General features: G+C 31.2%; 1 protein-coding gene across 9 annotated transcripts in view; it reads right to left on the bottom strand.

Moving 5' to 3' along the window:
- Positions 1-6,753: 6,753 nt before the first annotated feature.
- LOC115245675 (protein NDRG3) overlaps positions 6,754-16,298 on the bottom strand; it is a 37,300-nt gene continuing 27,755 nt past the window's right edge. For 7 of the 9 annotated variants that reach the window (XM_029824096.1, XM_029824100.1, XM_029824098.1 and 4 more), the window contains 4 exons: positions 14,420-14,689; positions 14,013-14,097; positions 11,499-11,543; positions 6,754-10,463 (listed from right to left, as the gene is read on the bottom strand). In XM_029824096.1, the coding sequence (XP_029679956.1) occupies positions 10,318-10,463; positions 11,499-11,543; positions 14,013-14,097; positions 14,420-14,689 (546 nt within the window). In that variant the 3' untranslated portion in view covers positions 6,754-10,317. Of the gene's footprint in view, positions 10,464-11,420; positions 11,544-14,012; positions 14,098-14,419; positions 14,690-16,298 lie in introns of all 9 variants that reach the window. The other 2 variants (XR_003885581.1, XM_029824097.1) reach the window with 2 other exon arrangements.

Here is a 16,298-nt window from a genome sequence, read left to right as displayed (position 1 = left end):
AAATTATAGAAATTATATCTTATATTTCAATAAAATATATATATATCTCTTTTTTTTATGTAAATATTTTTAAGTTTATTATTTAATATATTAATAATATGAGAAAAATATACACTTTGAAAAAGGTATAAGTCAAAGTGTTCTTGCTAACCAAAATTTTGCAGCATATATATTTTAAAATAAAAAAAATAATCTTGTGTTTAATAAATAAATTCGAGTTAAATTGGATTCCGAGGAAAGTGTTTGCAATATCTTATCAATCTACTTCTTTTGCACGGTACCGCCGCTTTAACGAAAGTTCCAGCGAACGGCGTCGTATCATTGGCCTCGTTCTTGTCCTGGCGCTTTGGATGAACCGAACTGATTAAAGCTTAATTAACCGTTTAACAAGTTATATTTAACCCATGGTATTTCTCTTTCTTCGTATTGTATGTAACAGAAAGAAAAAGACAAGAAAAAAGAAAGATATTAAATTGAGAAACGTCGCTGCATTTGTGATACGATAAATCGGCAAATAAATCGTGTATTTCTTCTTTACTTTTTTTCTGTGTCTTATCTATTTTTTCTAAGTGTTTATGATGTTATCGTAATACTTCATCAGTCACAAACAAAAATAAAAATGACATTTTCTAACATGAAAATAAGACACGGTGCTTACCTTTTATTCAATCGACGTTCCCGGTATTATAATCCTTTATCTCTCGTTTAAGAAACAAAGATGAAAAGAATTTTAACCGAGCTTTGTCGTCGCTTCCTTATGATTTGCTTATCATAAGGGCAGTCGGTTTCTTTATCGTAATGCCAAGATACGCAATTTCTTATCTACCGAGCGATAATTGCGCCGTTGCTTGTGGAAGACGAACAGGTAAACGAAGGTGTGAAAATCATATGATTATATAACTCAGATTTAAAGAACTGACGTTATTTTATAATAAATATTTGTATACTTGCAATTGTATTAGTTTTCTGTTAATTTTTATAAATTTTCTGAAATTTGATTTCAAGATTTTAAAAGAGAGAGATGCGCATAAAATTATGAATTTTAATTAATATCAACTAAATATTTAAAAATACATTATTAAAAAAAAATCTTTATATATTCGAATAAAATATATGTGTACATTACATTTTATATTAAAAATGTTTCTTTGGTATATGCAGTTACAATCTACTGTGTTGCAAAAATCGCGAGCTTGGGAGCGCGACGAACATTCAGCGAGTTGAATCGAGAGTGAGTCGAGAAAGCGCGATTCATAAAAGCATTAAAGTTTGCGTAACTAAAATGTTCGTTCAACTAAGCGGAACATGTAAATTTGGTCGATAGATAAATAAATCTACTAAATAAAGATCAAAGTGCAATTTACAATAAAATATTTGTATTTAAACAGTTTAAAAATATATTTGTTATTTAAAAATTTCAGTTATGTATTTATTATATCGTACATTACTTAAAGATTTAAGAGAAAATATATAAAACCTTAGACTAAAATTTTAAATTTTTGATTAGATCAAATTAAATTTCTGCGCAAACGCATATATGTATATATGCGTATATGATTTTTGTTTGTTAATAATTATTTCTATTAACAATTCTTCAATTTTTACATATATAATCAATTAATATAAAAGAGAAAATATTAAAGTTAATCCATTTATATTTGTACAGAGATTTAATATTTCTTTTTTTTTGAATAATTAAGCTAAATTTTATATAATAGTAATTTATATATAATAATTCTCGAATTCCATAAATTATTATCAAAAAATTTTATTTTGCGCAAGATATCGCAACAAAAGACGTATCAAAATCTATACGCTGTGAGATAAAATATGTGATAAATAACGGAAAATCACACATATTTAAATTATCTTAATTGCTATTAAAAAGATTAAAATAATTGAAATAAAAGATATCTAAGTGTATAATATATTGATGTCAAATATTCCGATTCAAACTATCTGTTAATTCGTGAGCATTTCGCTCGAATATCACCGATTCATCTAATTGATAAAATAAAGTTTGACATACACTTGAGAGTTTCATTTTCTGAGAATATCTCTCCGTCATCGGTAGCAGGATTTTCAAACGTACATTCAATCTAAGAAGAGCAAAATGTACGAACCTCTTTCCTCGATATCCTCCGCTCCTTCGGCATACATCAGCATAAAGAGCAGGTAAATTCCGAGAATCTTGGCCGGCGCCATCCTGAGTCCTCGTGATCCAGAGATGTCGAGGAAACTCCAGGCACTCTCACAACAATCGGCGACGCATATCCACTGCACCACCACTGCACATTCGCCACCGTCGACCGCGCGAACCCTTTAAACTCCGCGTCTTCTCGACGACGATACACGTTAATTTCACATTTAGCGATCGCGACACAACAACAGTTTCGCACTTGAAGTGGCGACGCAAAATCACGCGTTTTACGGTGTTTTCAAATTTACGTTTCGCGCCCGGAATAATCAAAGTTTCAAATTCGTTTCACGATCGAGACATCGCGCTCAATCATTCGTATGGATCCTGGATATGTGGTAAAATGCTTCTTAATTTTTTCTCCCAAGCTTCTTTGTGATATTTCAAAGCACATGCGATATCAACACACGTGGTGTTTGTTTTGAAGGTGGTTCAACCTTTCCCGGTGAGATGAGCGACGATAATGACTGTCGCGGAGCACTGTGTTCCGAAAGCGCGAACACACTCGCGCGATTGTAACAAAGGGCGCGTGATCAATGTTTCTGGCGACGTAAGGGATTTACACGTATCGGAGTTACGCGAGGAATTTTTCTCGACCGTCCTCTCCCGAGTGTTTACAACGTGCGCGCGGACCTACTCCCACGCCGGTCGCGTCAAGAATACGCGCGCCCGATCTAAGATGACCCGCGTGCCACTAGTTGGCGCGGCGCTCACGTAGACTCACGAACTCGGCCGAAGATTGCCGAACGGCCGCGCGGCCCGCACTCGACATCGGTGTTGTTTGTAAACAACGGATCTCGGTACGCCTGGTAAAGTTTTATTATTGTCGCGAATAATTGATGAGCAGATTCTTCCCCAACAGTGAGAAATGAGACAAAAAATAACAACCGACAAGTAAATAATTTTACAGAATTTCAACGAAAGTCTTTTGCAGCGAGTTCGTGCGATCGATATGTACCGTAGCTGAATCTAACAACGGATGGTTACTCCGAATACAAATGCATGTGCTGCTGATTAGGATGCGAATTGAATTTTACAAAATGCGTTATCAGAATGTCTTGCGTAGATTCGAGAGATAAATATAAAAATAATTTGATATAAATGTCAATGCATGAGAATAATAGACTTGAAAAAATATAAATTTTGGATTACTATTCTTCACGAATTTTTTATATATAAATCGATTAATTTTAGATTTAAAAATACTCTATCATTAATTTTTTAATAGTTTTTTTGGATATGTTTAAATAATCTTAAATGTTTATTTAGATATTTAGAAAAATAATAACTTATAAATTTTGTTTTCTTTTTATAGTAAAGATGCAAGAGAATCTGGGCACGGTGCGAATGTGCAGTGATAGTTTAGTGAACATTGTTGGTTATTGTGAAGGTATCTGCAGTTTCCTCGACTTCTCTAAATCACCAGGATTCCGGATGATGCTGGTTAAGATTTTCAAAATTTTTGTATTTTTTATGATAATGTACACCGATCGAGCGGACATCATTCTAGAAAGAGGTTCGTATATTCTGCTTTAATGAAATGTCCTGGAATAAAAAGTAATATTTATCTCAAATATAAAATATTTAAGATAAATACACTATACAATTTTCAGTAGAATTTTTATAATTTTACAATTTTTGCAATACTTTTTTATATTGATCAGCAAATATATAAACGTTGCTAAAAGTTGACAATTAATGTAATATATATGCGCGACGAAAAGAGTTAAAAAAAGTATACGGAAAATATTTTTCTCCCGAAGAAGAGAGAGAACGGATGTGCGTGTACAGCCCTGTCGATTCCACGAATACGTTAGTCGTTTTATCGTTGCAAAAATTGTCGAGAAGACTGGTTTCTTGTCGCCAATGCACGCACGTACAATGTATATACGTGCGATCGCGTCCCGAAGAAATCCGTAAAAGAGAAACAGTAAACGAGGAGTAAACTATATAAATGTCATGCTGTATTTTCTTTTTTATTTGCAAAAGCTTCTCATTGCAATTTTTTTCTTATTTTTTAATTCTTTTTTTCTCTCTTATATGTATATCTCTCCTATTATTTATATTAAAAGCATTTGTCATCTAATAAAATAATTATAATTGTGCTTGGATATTGCATTTAATAATGTCCAATTTATTAAATTATTTATGCAGTTTTTTGGAATATTTATGGTATCAATCTTGTCACATAATGTGATGTAGTTGCTTTCACACGCAATTAAATCAATAAAATATTGATATTTTTTTTAGAATTTATCTATTATGTCAGAATAAATCAAAGTATTTTACCATACAATCTTTTTTATATAATTTGTTATTTATTATTATTTTATAAAGCAATAGTTTTTTTCTAGAAAAAAAGTACTGTGCTTTAAACGCTTTATAAATCATTATAAATCTGCAAAGTTTTCTCGATAGAAAATGATTCGCTATACACTATTATAATCTGTTAAAGCAAACAAGCAGATTTATTACATTGCATTATCGTGCAGTATAATTGAAATTTAAGTCACACATGTATTTCTAATCTATTATTATATATATTATCTATTAGAGCCTTTTATTTTTATTGTCTAAATCTATCGAGATTTCTGTTTTCAAGGTAAAGTAATTAAGTAGATAAATGAAGCGTTTCATACACACATGCCTATCTTCTTTCGTCATTTAAATGATTGATTAATTGGCTTTGTTCAGAATTGCGCGTCATCGATTAAAACAATGTTGCGTCTACATCGCGAATATCACATTATTGATGAAAAGAGCATCTGATTTGTTAATAAGTGAATCAAACTGTCACACTATTCCAAGATTTTAATGATGTTATCGCAGCAGCAAGGATATTTTAATTAAAATGTTTTTCTCCGATTTCTAATGAAACACCGTTTAACATGCGTTCCTAGAGTTAATAACGGTCTTCATAAAAATGCAGATGACTTCATCGTACGTTTGCCGTTCACACTTTTCTTCCTCCCTTTTCGAATCGTTATTCTCCCCGAAGCAACGGTTCCCAAGCGGGATCCGGAAGGCAGGACCAGCATTTTTCTCTCTTTTTGTCGGTCTCGGCTTTTTTTTCCACTCATGTAAGAGAAGCAAATGTGTGAATTTCGTAATGAATCTTACATTTAAAGATAACAGACATGCCTAACTAATTTGCTATAGATTGTTAAGATATTTTGCATTTTAATAAATATCCAAACAAAATATAATACTTTTCTCATTACTTTTTACAGAGTATATAATGTTTTTTGCATCATGGAATAATTAAAATCGGTAAAGAGTTTTAAAAAGAATATAACAATTATATATATCAGGTCTACCGGAAAGTTCTGTCCGTTTTTGGAATAAAACAAAATACAAATTTTTATTACCGTCAATAAACTTTATTAAATAATGTAATTGCCATTATTATTAATGATTTCTTGCCAGCGTGAGGGCAATTTGTATATCCCATTTTCGAAAAATGTTTTATCTTTTGATGCGAAAAATTGAACCAGTGCTTGTTTGATATCTTCTTCATTTTTGAATTTTTTGCCCCTCAAAAAATTTTGTAAGGACAAAAACAAGTGATAGTCGGTGGGTGCTAAGTCCGGGGAATATGGTGGATGCGACAGAATTTTCCAGCCTAGTTCTGCAATTTTTTGACGAGTATCCAAAGCAGCATGTGGCCTGGCATTATCATGATGCAGTATGATGTTCTTCCTATTGGACATCGCCGGCCTCTTTTCTTGGACTGCTGTATTTAAATTATCCAGTTGCTGACAATACTTCTCCGAATAATGGCAATTACATTATTTAATAAAGTTTATTGACGGTAATAAAAATTTGTATTTTGTTTTATTCCAAAAACGGACAGAACTTTCCGGTAGACCTAATATATATAATTAATTTTTGTTCAAAATATTTTGTATGTTAGTGGATTTTTTCGGCGTGACAAGATATCCGTTATGATCATGCATGTTTATGTATTTACTTTTTATTATGATATCTGCCGAGGACGGATATCGATCGGTTGTATTTTGCTGTTTATTGTTTATAAACAGCAGCCGCGCGATGCTCGACACATACAGATGGCTAGATCCGAGTGCGAATAAAAACAGTATATAATAAAAATGATTTCTTAGTATAATCCTCTCTCTTCCTCGTATCCCTCTCACATGTGTATAATTTAAAAGTGAGCTTACATTTTTAATTAATTTTCGCAATTACTTAATTTTTATCTTATTTTACTTATATTCTACTTTTTTCTAATATTTATATATTAAATTTTTTATTTCAATATTGATTTAAAATAAATTCGAAATAAATAAATTAATTTAAAATAATCTAAAAATTCAAGATGTGTGTATGGAATTTCAAAGCTTTATAATATTGAAATAAATATTTAGCACGCGTTGTTTGATTACTATAAATTTTGAAAAGTATAAAAAGATGTATCACAAATTTGACATCATAATTTTTCATTGATTAAAAAAATGTAAGATACTTTATGCATTTGATAATTCTTATTATTTATATAAAATGCTTTTTATCGAGGTAGGTGGAATAAAAGGAAAGAAGTTGTTAAACAATTTTATTATTTTTTCTTTTCGTTTATTATAAATAACAAGATGCATATTCGGTGCGCACGTGTCTCATTTAACTTTTGTATAATATATTTATATATATTTATATGTTAATCAAGCTCCAGAACTAATTTTATTTCGCTTACTGTATTATGTCTTATTTATGCTGAGTGAGATTAATACACCTCGCTACAATCTGTTGCGCGATACCGCGTGGAAAATTAGAAATTTCATTCGAGAATGAACTTTGCGCGTTATGCGGCGAAGGAAAACCGTGTTACCTTCGCGCGAGGTAGAAATGGATGTTGAAAATCTATCTGCTCTCTCGATCATGCTGGATATTTTTTTTTGTCGTTGATGCGCCAATTAAAATGCAGATACAAATCCGAATAGATCTTTTCGTCGTTAAAAAATTGTTTAAAAATTTACCGTATTGATATGCGCGTGTCTCACGAGTAATTTCGACAAATACGAGGATTAAAATCGTAAATTAGGGTCGATCAGTTGACGAACAATTTGATGATATTGCTTATTGCGGACTCGGCCGATATGTCTAATTAAATTCAACAATACAGTCGATGTACAGAGATTCAACAAATTCGTTGTCTTGAGCATCGAGATAATTCGTGCCACGTGTCCGTAGGGAAATTTCTCTATGTGGAAATGAAGGGATTAACGGCGGAGTGTTCTTTAAAGCTACATTATATATCCATATAGCAACCGCATTAGCAACGTTTAATGCGTGCGTTCCCTCAATTATCTTATATCGAGCTCCGCAATTCTAATCCTATGCTCTCGACTATCATTGCCTCAATTTGCAATCTAAATAACGCGACGTGTGTGTATGTGTGTGTAGATATATATAATTCCTATTATATATTTTTATAAATTCTCTTTTATATGAAACGATTAGATCTTCTGCCCCTCGAGATGTTCGCTGATTTGACTTCCTTCGTCGTTCTCGCGCATTTTTTTTTATCGTATTATATATTACTTGCCGCAAAATAAGAAAAAGGATTTGTAACTCGCTGTTTCATAGAGAATCTGTTTGACGTAATGTTGTATATAAAAACAGATTTAATTTAACATTATTTTATCATCAAATTTCTGATTATTTATTTTCCTTTCTCGATTAAAAATATACTTGATAGAGTTTGTTGATTATTCTTAATTAAATTAATCATTAAAGAGTTGAGTTAAAAAAAGATCTGATGATGCCGATTTTCGCATCGTGAACGCGATGCTTTGAGAAAAGACGCGCGAAAAGTAGAGAATTTTGGGAGATGCGTTAGAATCATATATATAGAAAATTAAATACGATCAAATTTTCGAAAATTGCGTACGGCATCTTATAGCAGGCACGTCTTAATATATCACGCTACAGGCTTAAGTAAGCTCGATAAAGATACCGAGCTTGACGCTTTCTTACTTCTTATTACAATTAATTACGTATTTCCCTCTCTTTTTACGCCACTTTTAAATATATGCATTCATACATATGCGTTCTCTCTTCCTCATATAGGCAGTCTCTTTTTTTATTATAAAAAAAAAAATGCAAACGGTGCGTAAACGCAAATAAAAGAACAATATCTCATCCAGTTTAAGAAGACAGGGATTGTGTAAATTTATCTGATATACATGTATATGTATATTTTTTTTAAAGATAATATCCGCAGTAGAGAAATTGAATCTCATATGACAAAGCTGCCATATTTTATTGAAAGATTGCTGAAAGTCGACTTTTTAATTTAAACTCCATCGATTTCTGTATATTGTATATATTAAATTCAGAAAAGGGAGAACATATAAGCAATTTTATCGAGAATATCTGACCTGTCTTGTAATACCAATCCCATAATCGATTATATTGATTCTGTATATTTATTATCCATTTGAGAGAGAGAGATCCTTGTTATATTTCAAAATTTTAAATAATCGTGATTAAATTTATTTGTGTATAAAATAACGAAATAATATTGTAATTATAAATTTCAAGATTGGTTGATTCTTTATGATTACGAATCATATTGAGTAGAAAAAGCGTATAAGCTACTTAAATGTTTTTCTCAAAATATAACAAAAAGTAGTTTTATCTTTACTTTTACATATTATAAGCAAACAAGACTATGTTTCGCGAATTGGCTTTTAATATATGCAGAGTAGATTTGTATTTCTATTAATTTAATCCGCAATATGCGGATATTCTGTAACATTACATACTGCGCAGCAGGTATAGACGGAATTTATTCGACGTTATTTCATTAAGAAGCTATCCGCAACTTGTTAAAAAAAGTTGCTGCCAGTTTGTTACACTTAATATGATTTTCTCTTGTCATAAACATGAAAAGCGAAAGTGCACATTTCTCTATAATGTCTTGCTGTCACACATGTTCGATATTTTGTGACGTTTTTTAATACTTTTTCGATATTTATTCAGAATTTACGTAGTAAATCGTTTTCTTCAAAATTATAATGCTTATATGCGAGTTTTTTTTCGCATCTTAGATCAAGAAAAAGATCTCATTTTTTAATGCTTCTAATAAACTTTTTGTCGCTGTATTTAGTTATGTATTCAATTTACGTTTTTGGAAAGTTGTAATCGCGATTCTGTTTGTGTTAACGTATACTCATGTATATAGAAATATATTTCGAAATGTTGAACAATTTTTAAAATTTGGGCAATAGTATTAAAATATTAAAATATTTATAGAGAAGAAGGAAAAAATGTTCTTTAAAACTTTTAAAAATATCTTCTCGTCATTTGAGGAAGAAACTGGACGGATCAGTTACGTCAAAAATTAATAAATCTAATACATCTCGAGATTCATGAATTTGACACAAAAATTTATGAAAATAAAAATTTTAATTTTACAGGACAAATTTTTACTTAAACTTACAAATTAATTATTAATTTTATATTTAAAAATGCTTAAAGTATGTTATACGCAATGTCAGATTCATGATTCTCGAAATGTATTAGGATTGTTAACTTTTGATGTAGTTGATCCGTTTAATTTCTCTTTAAAAAAACATTGAAATAAACAATTAATTATGAATCCGTTAAAACAATTACAAAACATAATTTTACATGACAAAAAGTGAACGATGCTGTAAGAAGTTGCTCTGCAGCGTTCATTAAATTAAAAAAAAAAAAATAATAAAATTCAACGTATGTCTAATCGTACAACCTCGAAATAACATTATTTTCTTATTTATCCTTAATAAATCGATACTCTTAGCAACATCGCACAAATATAATATTGATAAAACATCTGAATGTCTCTTAAATATAGTAAATCCCTTTGTTAAAGCTTTTAACTTATAATTATTTAGAATTAAACATTTATTACGAATGCGTATGATCGATCTAGCGCAAATCGCGATTAAAATAAATGTCGTGCCGACGTAAGCTCCGAAAAAAGAAATCAACGATTAGTACCGCGAAGGATCGTTGCCCGACGAAACCTTTCTAAGTTGTCGATATCAATCGAGTTGCATTATCCTCTGATTATTTACGTAACGAAAATCATGATAATGATGAAATTCAGCGATTAACATTTAACAGACGACTGCCTCCGATATCGGATTCTCCGTGATGTGTATGGTCGCGGTAGGCCAGTCGATCTTCTTGCTGCAAATGTGATTCAATCCTTCTAACGAAGCCAGTCGGTAATCGGCCATTTTTAACGGCGACAGCGGGGCCACTGTAAAAGAAAATAAGAGAAAGATAATATCCTCGACTTTGTATTGTCATTATTAATTTCGCCTTGAAGAGGTTGTAACGCGCATATAATTCCGTTCGTTCGCTCAAATTTTGTCACATAGAAAATCGCCGAACGAAGGATATAAATAAAAGGAAGCGTACATGCAAAATAAAAAAGGAAAATCAGATGTACTGTTGGTAGACTGTTGTGTGCGCATAGCGAGACGTTGTGAATTGGCATGAATTGTTTACTATTCTATATTGCCCAGGTGCGAGATTGCTTCGTTTTGCCTTTCGGTTGTTTTAGAAAAACAAATTTACAAAAAAAAAAGCTCTAATATGAATGTGTGCTGTTGTAATAAATGAGTTGGTCTCTTCTTCTTTTTCTTTATTTATGTAAAGTGAATACTTTAATTTGGATCACCTGTATCACAGAATGTAGCGCAACAGGTAGGTCCCTGTTAATATTGTAAATCGTATAGTACGTTGCTACCGACTATCGAGGACTATAAAAACAGAAGAACTCAGTTGATAAGACCGATTCAGTATAAATTATTTCACCGGGCATTGAAAATATTCTTTGTGCATTTAAATCTTTTCGTCTGAAATTATTTTTAAATCATTTAAAAAACGTATGTAAATGTTTACATAAAACAAAATAAGTACAAAAAGTCGTATAGAGATGCGAAATAAGTATAGGAATAAAATAACATATATATATCAATATATACGCAAAAATTTAACAAGGCGATTGTTATAATTCTCTTCATTCTTGTCATTGCCAACATCGGCAAGATCAGTGAAATGTTAGGAGAATTATTAAAGTGGTTATAGTTGAAGTTAGTCTTTCTCGGCGCGCGCGCGCGAGAATCTCCGGGGTACGAGGTAGCCCAGGATGTATCATTTTCTCAGTTAGTATCTCTCATACCTTCCGAAAAAAGTTTAAATTCCGACTTACTTAACATATAGACGTGGCCTAATTGACCAACTGCGCGCTCGACTCTCCTTGCGGCCTTCAATTCCTAATTACAATTACCTTCGGGTGTTGTCGGCTTCACGGGCTTCCGCGGGGATCTCACCACTAAAACGTATAAAGAAAACAAATTCTCTTTAAAAATTGTGAACGACGTTGAGTTGTAACATCGTTACATGGCGCACTGAATTCGTAATCGCTACTTTTAAAGCATTTTTTGTGCGCAACATTGATAGACCATTTGTTTTTTAATAAAATGACGAGTGGAATACAGCAAAAAATAACAGTGCAACAATCAATTTACTTAAAATATTGCTGCAAAACTATGTTTGTTGTAAAATGCAAAAATTAATTTATAATGTTTATTGTCTCTCGACTCAGATTTAAATATTGATGTCGAATAAAATTGACGATTATAATTTTCGTAATTCGCAAATAATTCAACTAACAAATAAATTTATTTTCTCGCTTTAATCAATTTTTGAGAAGCATTTAATAGCCTAAACAATTTTATATTTTTGTTATCTTGTAAATGGTTTCTAATTTTATATAATTTTAGATTAAAAATATTTGCTAGTACATAAAATAAATCTGAGTCGTTTTTAGATAATAACTAAATCAAATGAAGAATGCTTATTAATTTTAATTATTAATGCGATTTCATCTTATTCTATAAGCGTATTCCTTAAACGGAGACCTTAGCATTTAAAATTATCCGAAAAAAAAACAAAAAAAGGAAATAACAAATAAGCCGAAACTAATCACGCTACTATTCAGCGAGAGAAATTGTTGTAATATATACATACCACTCGATCGATCCGAGACGCGTGGGAAATAAAGGCGCAAGTCGATGAACATGTATAATACTTTTTCTTTCTTTCTTATTTTGCCTTATTTCTTTTTTTCTAATAGTTTAAGAGTATGTTAGCGAAATTCAGAGACGAATTTAGTGCAACTCTTTTTTATTTTTTATTTATCAAGTCGAGCCAGTGGCTTTTCAACGAATAGAGGTACATGTTCGAACACGTATTTGAACCTCGGTGTAATCAGGTAGCTTCCACTATTCGTTTTTTAGCACGGAGATAAAGCGGTTTATTTATCAAGTTTATCATGGATTAGTAGTTTGATAATTGAGAACACACAGTATCTCAAGACCCTGTTACACCACAATTCAATTACGTAAATATTACGCCACTTGTACAACATGGAAATTCTACTTGTATAATAGCGACGATTTGCAATAACAATAGTTAACAATGATGACGATGATAGAAACAACAGATTTGTTCAACGCGACAACTTGAATTATTCATTTGTAATTATTCGCCATATAAATTACTTTAACTTTGTACTGATCACAGTTAAAGAAACTTAAAAGCAAAGATATGACATAGAATTAATTGCAAAATTATATAACCAGATCTTAAAATACATATTTTATCTGTATCGAGTTGTGAGAAAGCAGTGTTCTGTGATTGGTTCTATAGTGTTTTTGTGATTAAAAAGCTAAACGAAATGATAGACCTGATTCAATCGAAAAGAACATTATTTAATCGTTAAATTACGAAAATATATAAATTACGTAAGTATACGATTTTTATATTTATATAAATATATAAGCACAGTATATATTATGTGTATTCTATAGCAGAAGGTACTTTCTATAACTTAACACATGTGTGTGCAATATTGTTATAAAAAAACTTGAAATCTGAAAATTCTAAAACGTTTATTTAACAGCAACTATTTTATAAAGTTTCGATTTAAAATGTTTACTCGAAAAAAACATGCATTTAGATATTATGCAAATGCACAAAAAAAATTAATTTTTCCTAGTATTTTTAAAAATTAAATTATTCAAACAATTTAATTAATTTATAAACATAATTTTATTGTTTGAATTTGATATTCAAATAAAACCAGATCATAATTTATAATATGTTATCAATAGGAATATCTGACATTTAGATTATTCATACAGTATCTATTATTGAAAGAAAGTGTAGTCGGCCCAAGAGCACACCTATCTAAAGAATATTTTAGTATATAAAGTATTTGCAATATAGGCCAAATTTCTTTAATGGATAGTGACAGAATGCAGCAGTCGATAGGAGTGAACTTAATGTTCGAAATGATCGCACAATCAAAATTTCTCATTTTTCCATTTCGACATTTAGTTATGCGAAAGATGACGTGACCACCTGCAAAGCCTTGAAAGTTTGTCCTTTTTTCGAGCATTATTATTTACAATCATTTGTCAACAAATTGGCCGCAATTCCTTTTTTTTTTCTGTCCCATATTACGTCTATATCTCATTGATTACGCAAAAATATACTTTCTATATTCATTTCTACTGAAATATCTTGCGTCATTTACTGACACAAATATTGTAGCTGGTTGGCAGTAATTACCGACGCGTTTCACACTTCCGCTTGCAAGCGATCACGAGATATTTTCTTATGAAACTCGACGACGCGTGCGCGAATTGTTTATATCAATAAAGATCAATGGAAATTGTCGATTGCTAGTTTGATGATTAATTTCGAAAATGTAGTTCGCGCGAAAACGCTCACTTACCATATCCTTCGCCCTGAAGAAACAGTCGGAATGCCTCGCTGACTTTACCCGGCTGTTCTTCCAGTACCATACCGCAATCTGATATCTAAAAGACATGATATAATCTATTACTTGTCATTCGCAAAATGAATAAAGATTAATCTGAGTTGCAAAAGTCTCTTTTGTTATTAAATTCTGGAGTTCATCATTCATAATTATACGACGTACTTGTGGAATTCATTCAAATTTAATAAAAGTCGTTTATCGCGTGTTAGACAATAATTACACAAATGCTTACATGCCCCTCGCGTATACTAAACATTTACTTATCACAAATCTCGCTTTTGTGTATTAGATGATTTAATCTATAAAATACACATATCTCTTTTCATGCGTTTAATGACACATTGCTTAATGAAAAAGCTTACCTTCATCCAGGAGCTATTTGTTGGATCCAAACGCCCATTTAACGTTACGGTGTCGTCGACGTGAGGGCTTAGAGCACCCGTGATATTCATCACCGGTACACTAAGCGTCAATCCCTCCTTCTTGCGCGTTGGATCTAACTCTCTCGTTATATTCAGATCCGTGCGACGAACGTAACTGTCGATAAATAATGCGAGATTCGTTGGGTTCACGCGACGCTCAAAGTAGTTCTTATACACTTGAACCAAATCATGATTCCGCTCTTCGGTCCCCTGTAAAATTATATCGGTTTTAATATATTGCAGATTTTTCAAAGTAATGTTATTTAATCTATAATATGACTAGCATTAAAAATTTGATTTTTATCATTATTATGATTTATGTGTAGTTATATGTCACACAAAAAATAAATTCAAGTTATAATATTCTTGAATTCATATCATATATATTATCTTTCTGTAAGATATATTACAACTATAAAAATAATCGATACGTAAAGAAATTCATTTTTGTAAAAGTTTCTTTCCTCTTAAATCACAAACAAATTATTACAAATAATTATCTGTTTAATTACAGTAAGAAAATTGTTTATAAATACCAATTCGTCTTTTAAAAACTTGGTTTCTCTCGTATATTTTAAGTTTATTGTCATTTGAATTTTTTACTGATTTTATATAGACGGTTAATTGCTTGTATGTGGACAGCAAAAATCCGAGATATTTTTGCTCTATAAAATAAACCGCATTGATATTACACGTGGCGCAAATTTGTTGATAATATATGAAATCATTATTATGACATAGGTATAATGACATAGGTGAAATTTTTTTATCATAATGTCATCAGCCGACATTACATTAATTTTGCGATTGCACGCGAGTTTGTAATCAAAGTAACCCATCTTTTTACATGCCATATTACATCTGCTGACCAAAGGATTTCGAAGTCTCAGTGGATCGAAAAATGCATTGTGCACTCACGATCCGGTTTTTTCGCGAAGCAGTACAGTGTGGTAAAAACAACCGACAAAACCTATCATTAGTGTCGGATGGGAGGGAAAGCAATGGAACAAAATGATAGGGCAAAGCCAGGAAGGAGCGCGACGTCCAGCCAGCTTTGTTTGAAAATTATGTTTTCTTGTGCCTTCGAATAATGTTGGCCAAGTTTCATAACGTTTCGACCCGCTAATGTAAAATCACTTTATTAACCTTCCAAGTTTAAATCTCATGCATTACGCGCTGGAAGCCGTTTTTTATTTTTCTTATAATAATGTGTTAAAAATATGACATGTTTATAGTGAAATAATTGACTTATGTAAAATGATGTAGACATAATTATTATCCGAGTTACATAAAAAGTGCATTTCTTTCTCGCAAATTAGTTAATAATATTATCAAAAAACTTGTATTTTATATTATTTTAATTTTTATTTAATCATTATCTTTTTATTCTTAATTATTGAAAAATTTAAGCATAATTAAGAAACACATTCTGCTGGTTACATATGCTGTAAACGTATTTCTTGCAAAAAAGTCAATATATTTTATTATTTTTATATTTGCTTCTTCAAAGGTTGGAGGTCGTCTATGAACGTAATAATCTTCTCACGTTGTATAATAGTGATAGCAAAACTGTCAGTTTAATCTCTAGTTTCCATGGAGATCGAGCCTTTGGAAGCTTAAGCTTCGTCGTCGATAATTCATCTTGCGCTCGCGCTTGAACGCTAACTGAGTTGACATTATTTTGCGCCTCATAAGAACCTGGCGGTTTATTAGTTCCATAGAGTATAATCTTGCCCGGAACACAATTAACTCTTATAAAAGAGGTTGGAAGAGAGTTTATATGAAAGATGTTTATATTATCCGCGTAATCAAATATTAA

Source organism: Formica exsecta, unplaced genomic scaffold (assembly GCF_003651465.1).
Source record: "Formica exsecta isolate Colony F162 unplaced genomic scaffold, ASM365146v1 scaffold125, whole genome shotgun sequence".
In the NCBI taxonomy this organism is placed as follows: Eukaryota; Metazoa; Arthropoda; class Insecta; order Hymenoptera; family Formicidae; genus Formica; species Formica exsecta.
Note: the sequence above shows the minus strand (reverse complement) of the source record. Positions and strands in the feature narration are given on the sequence as shown.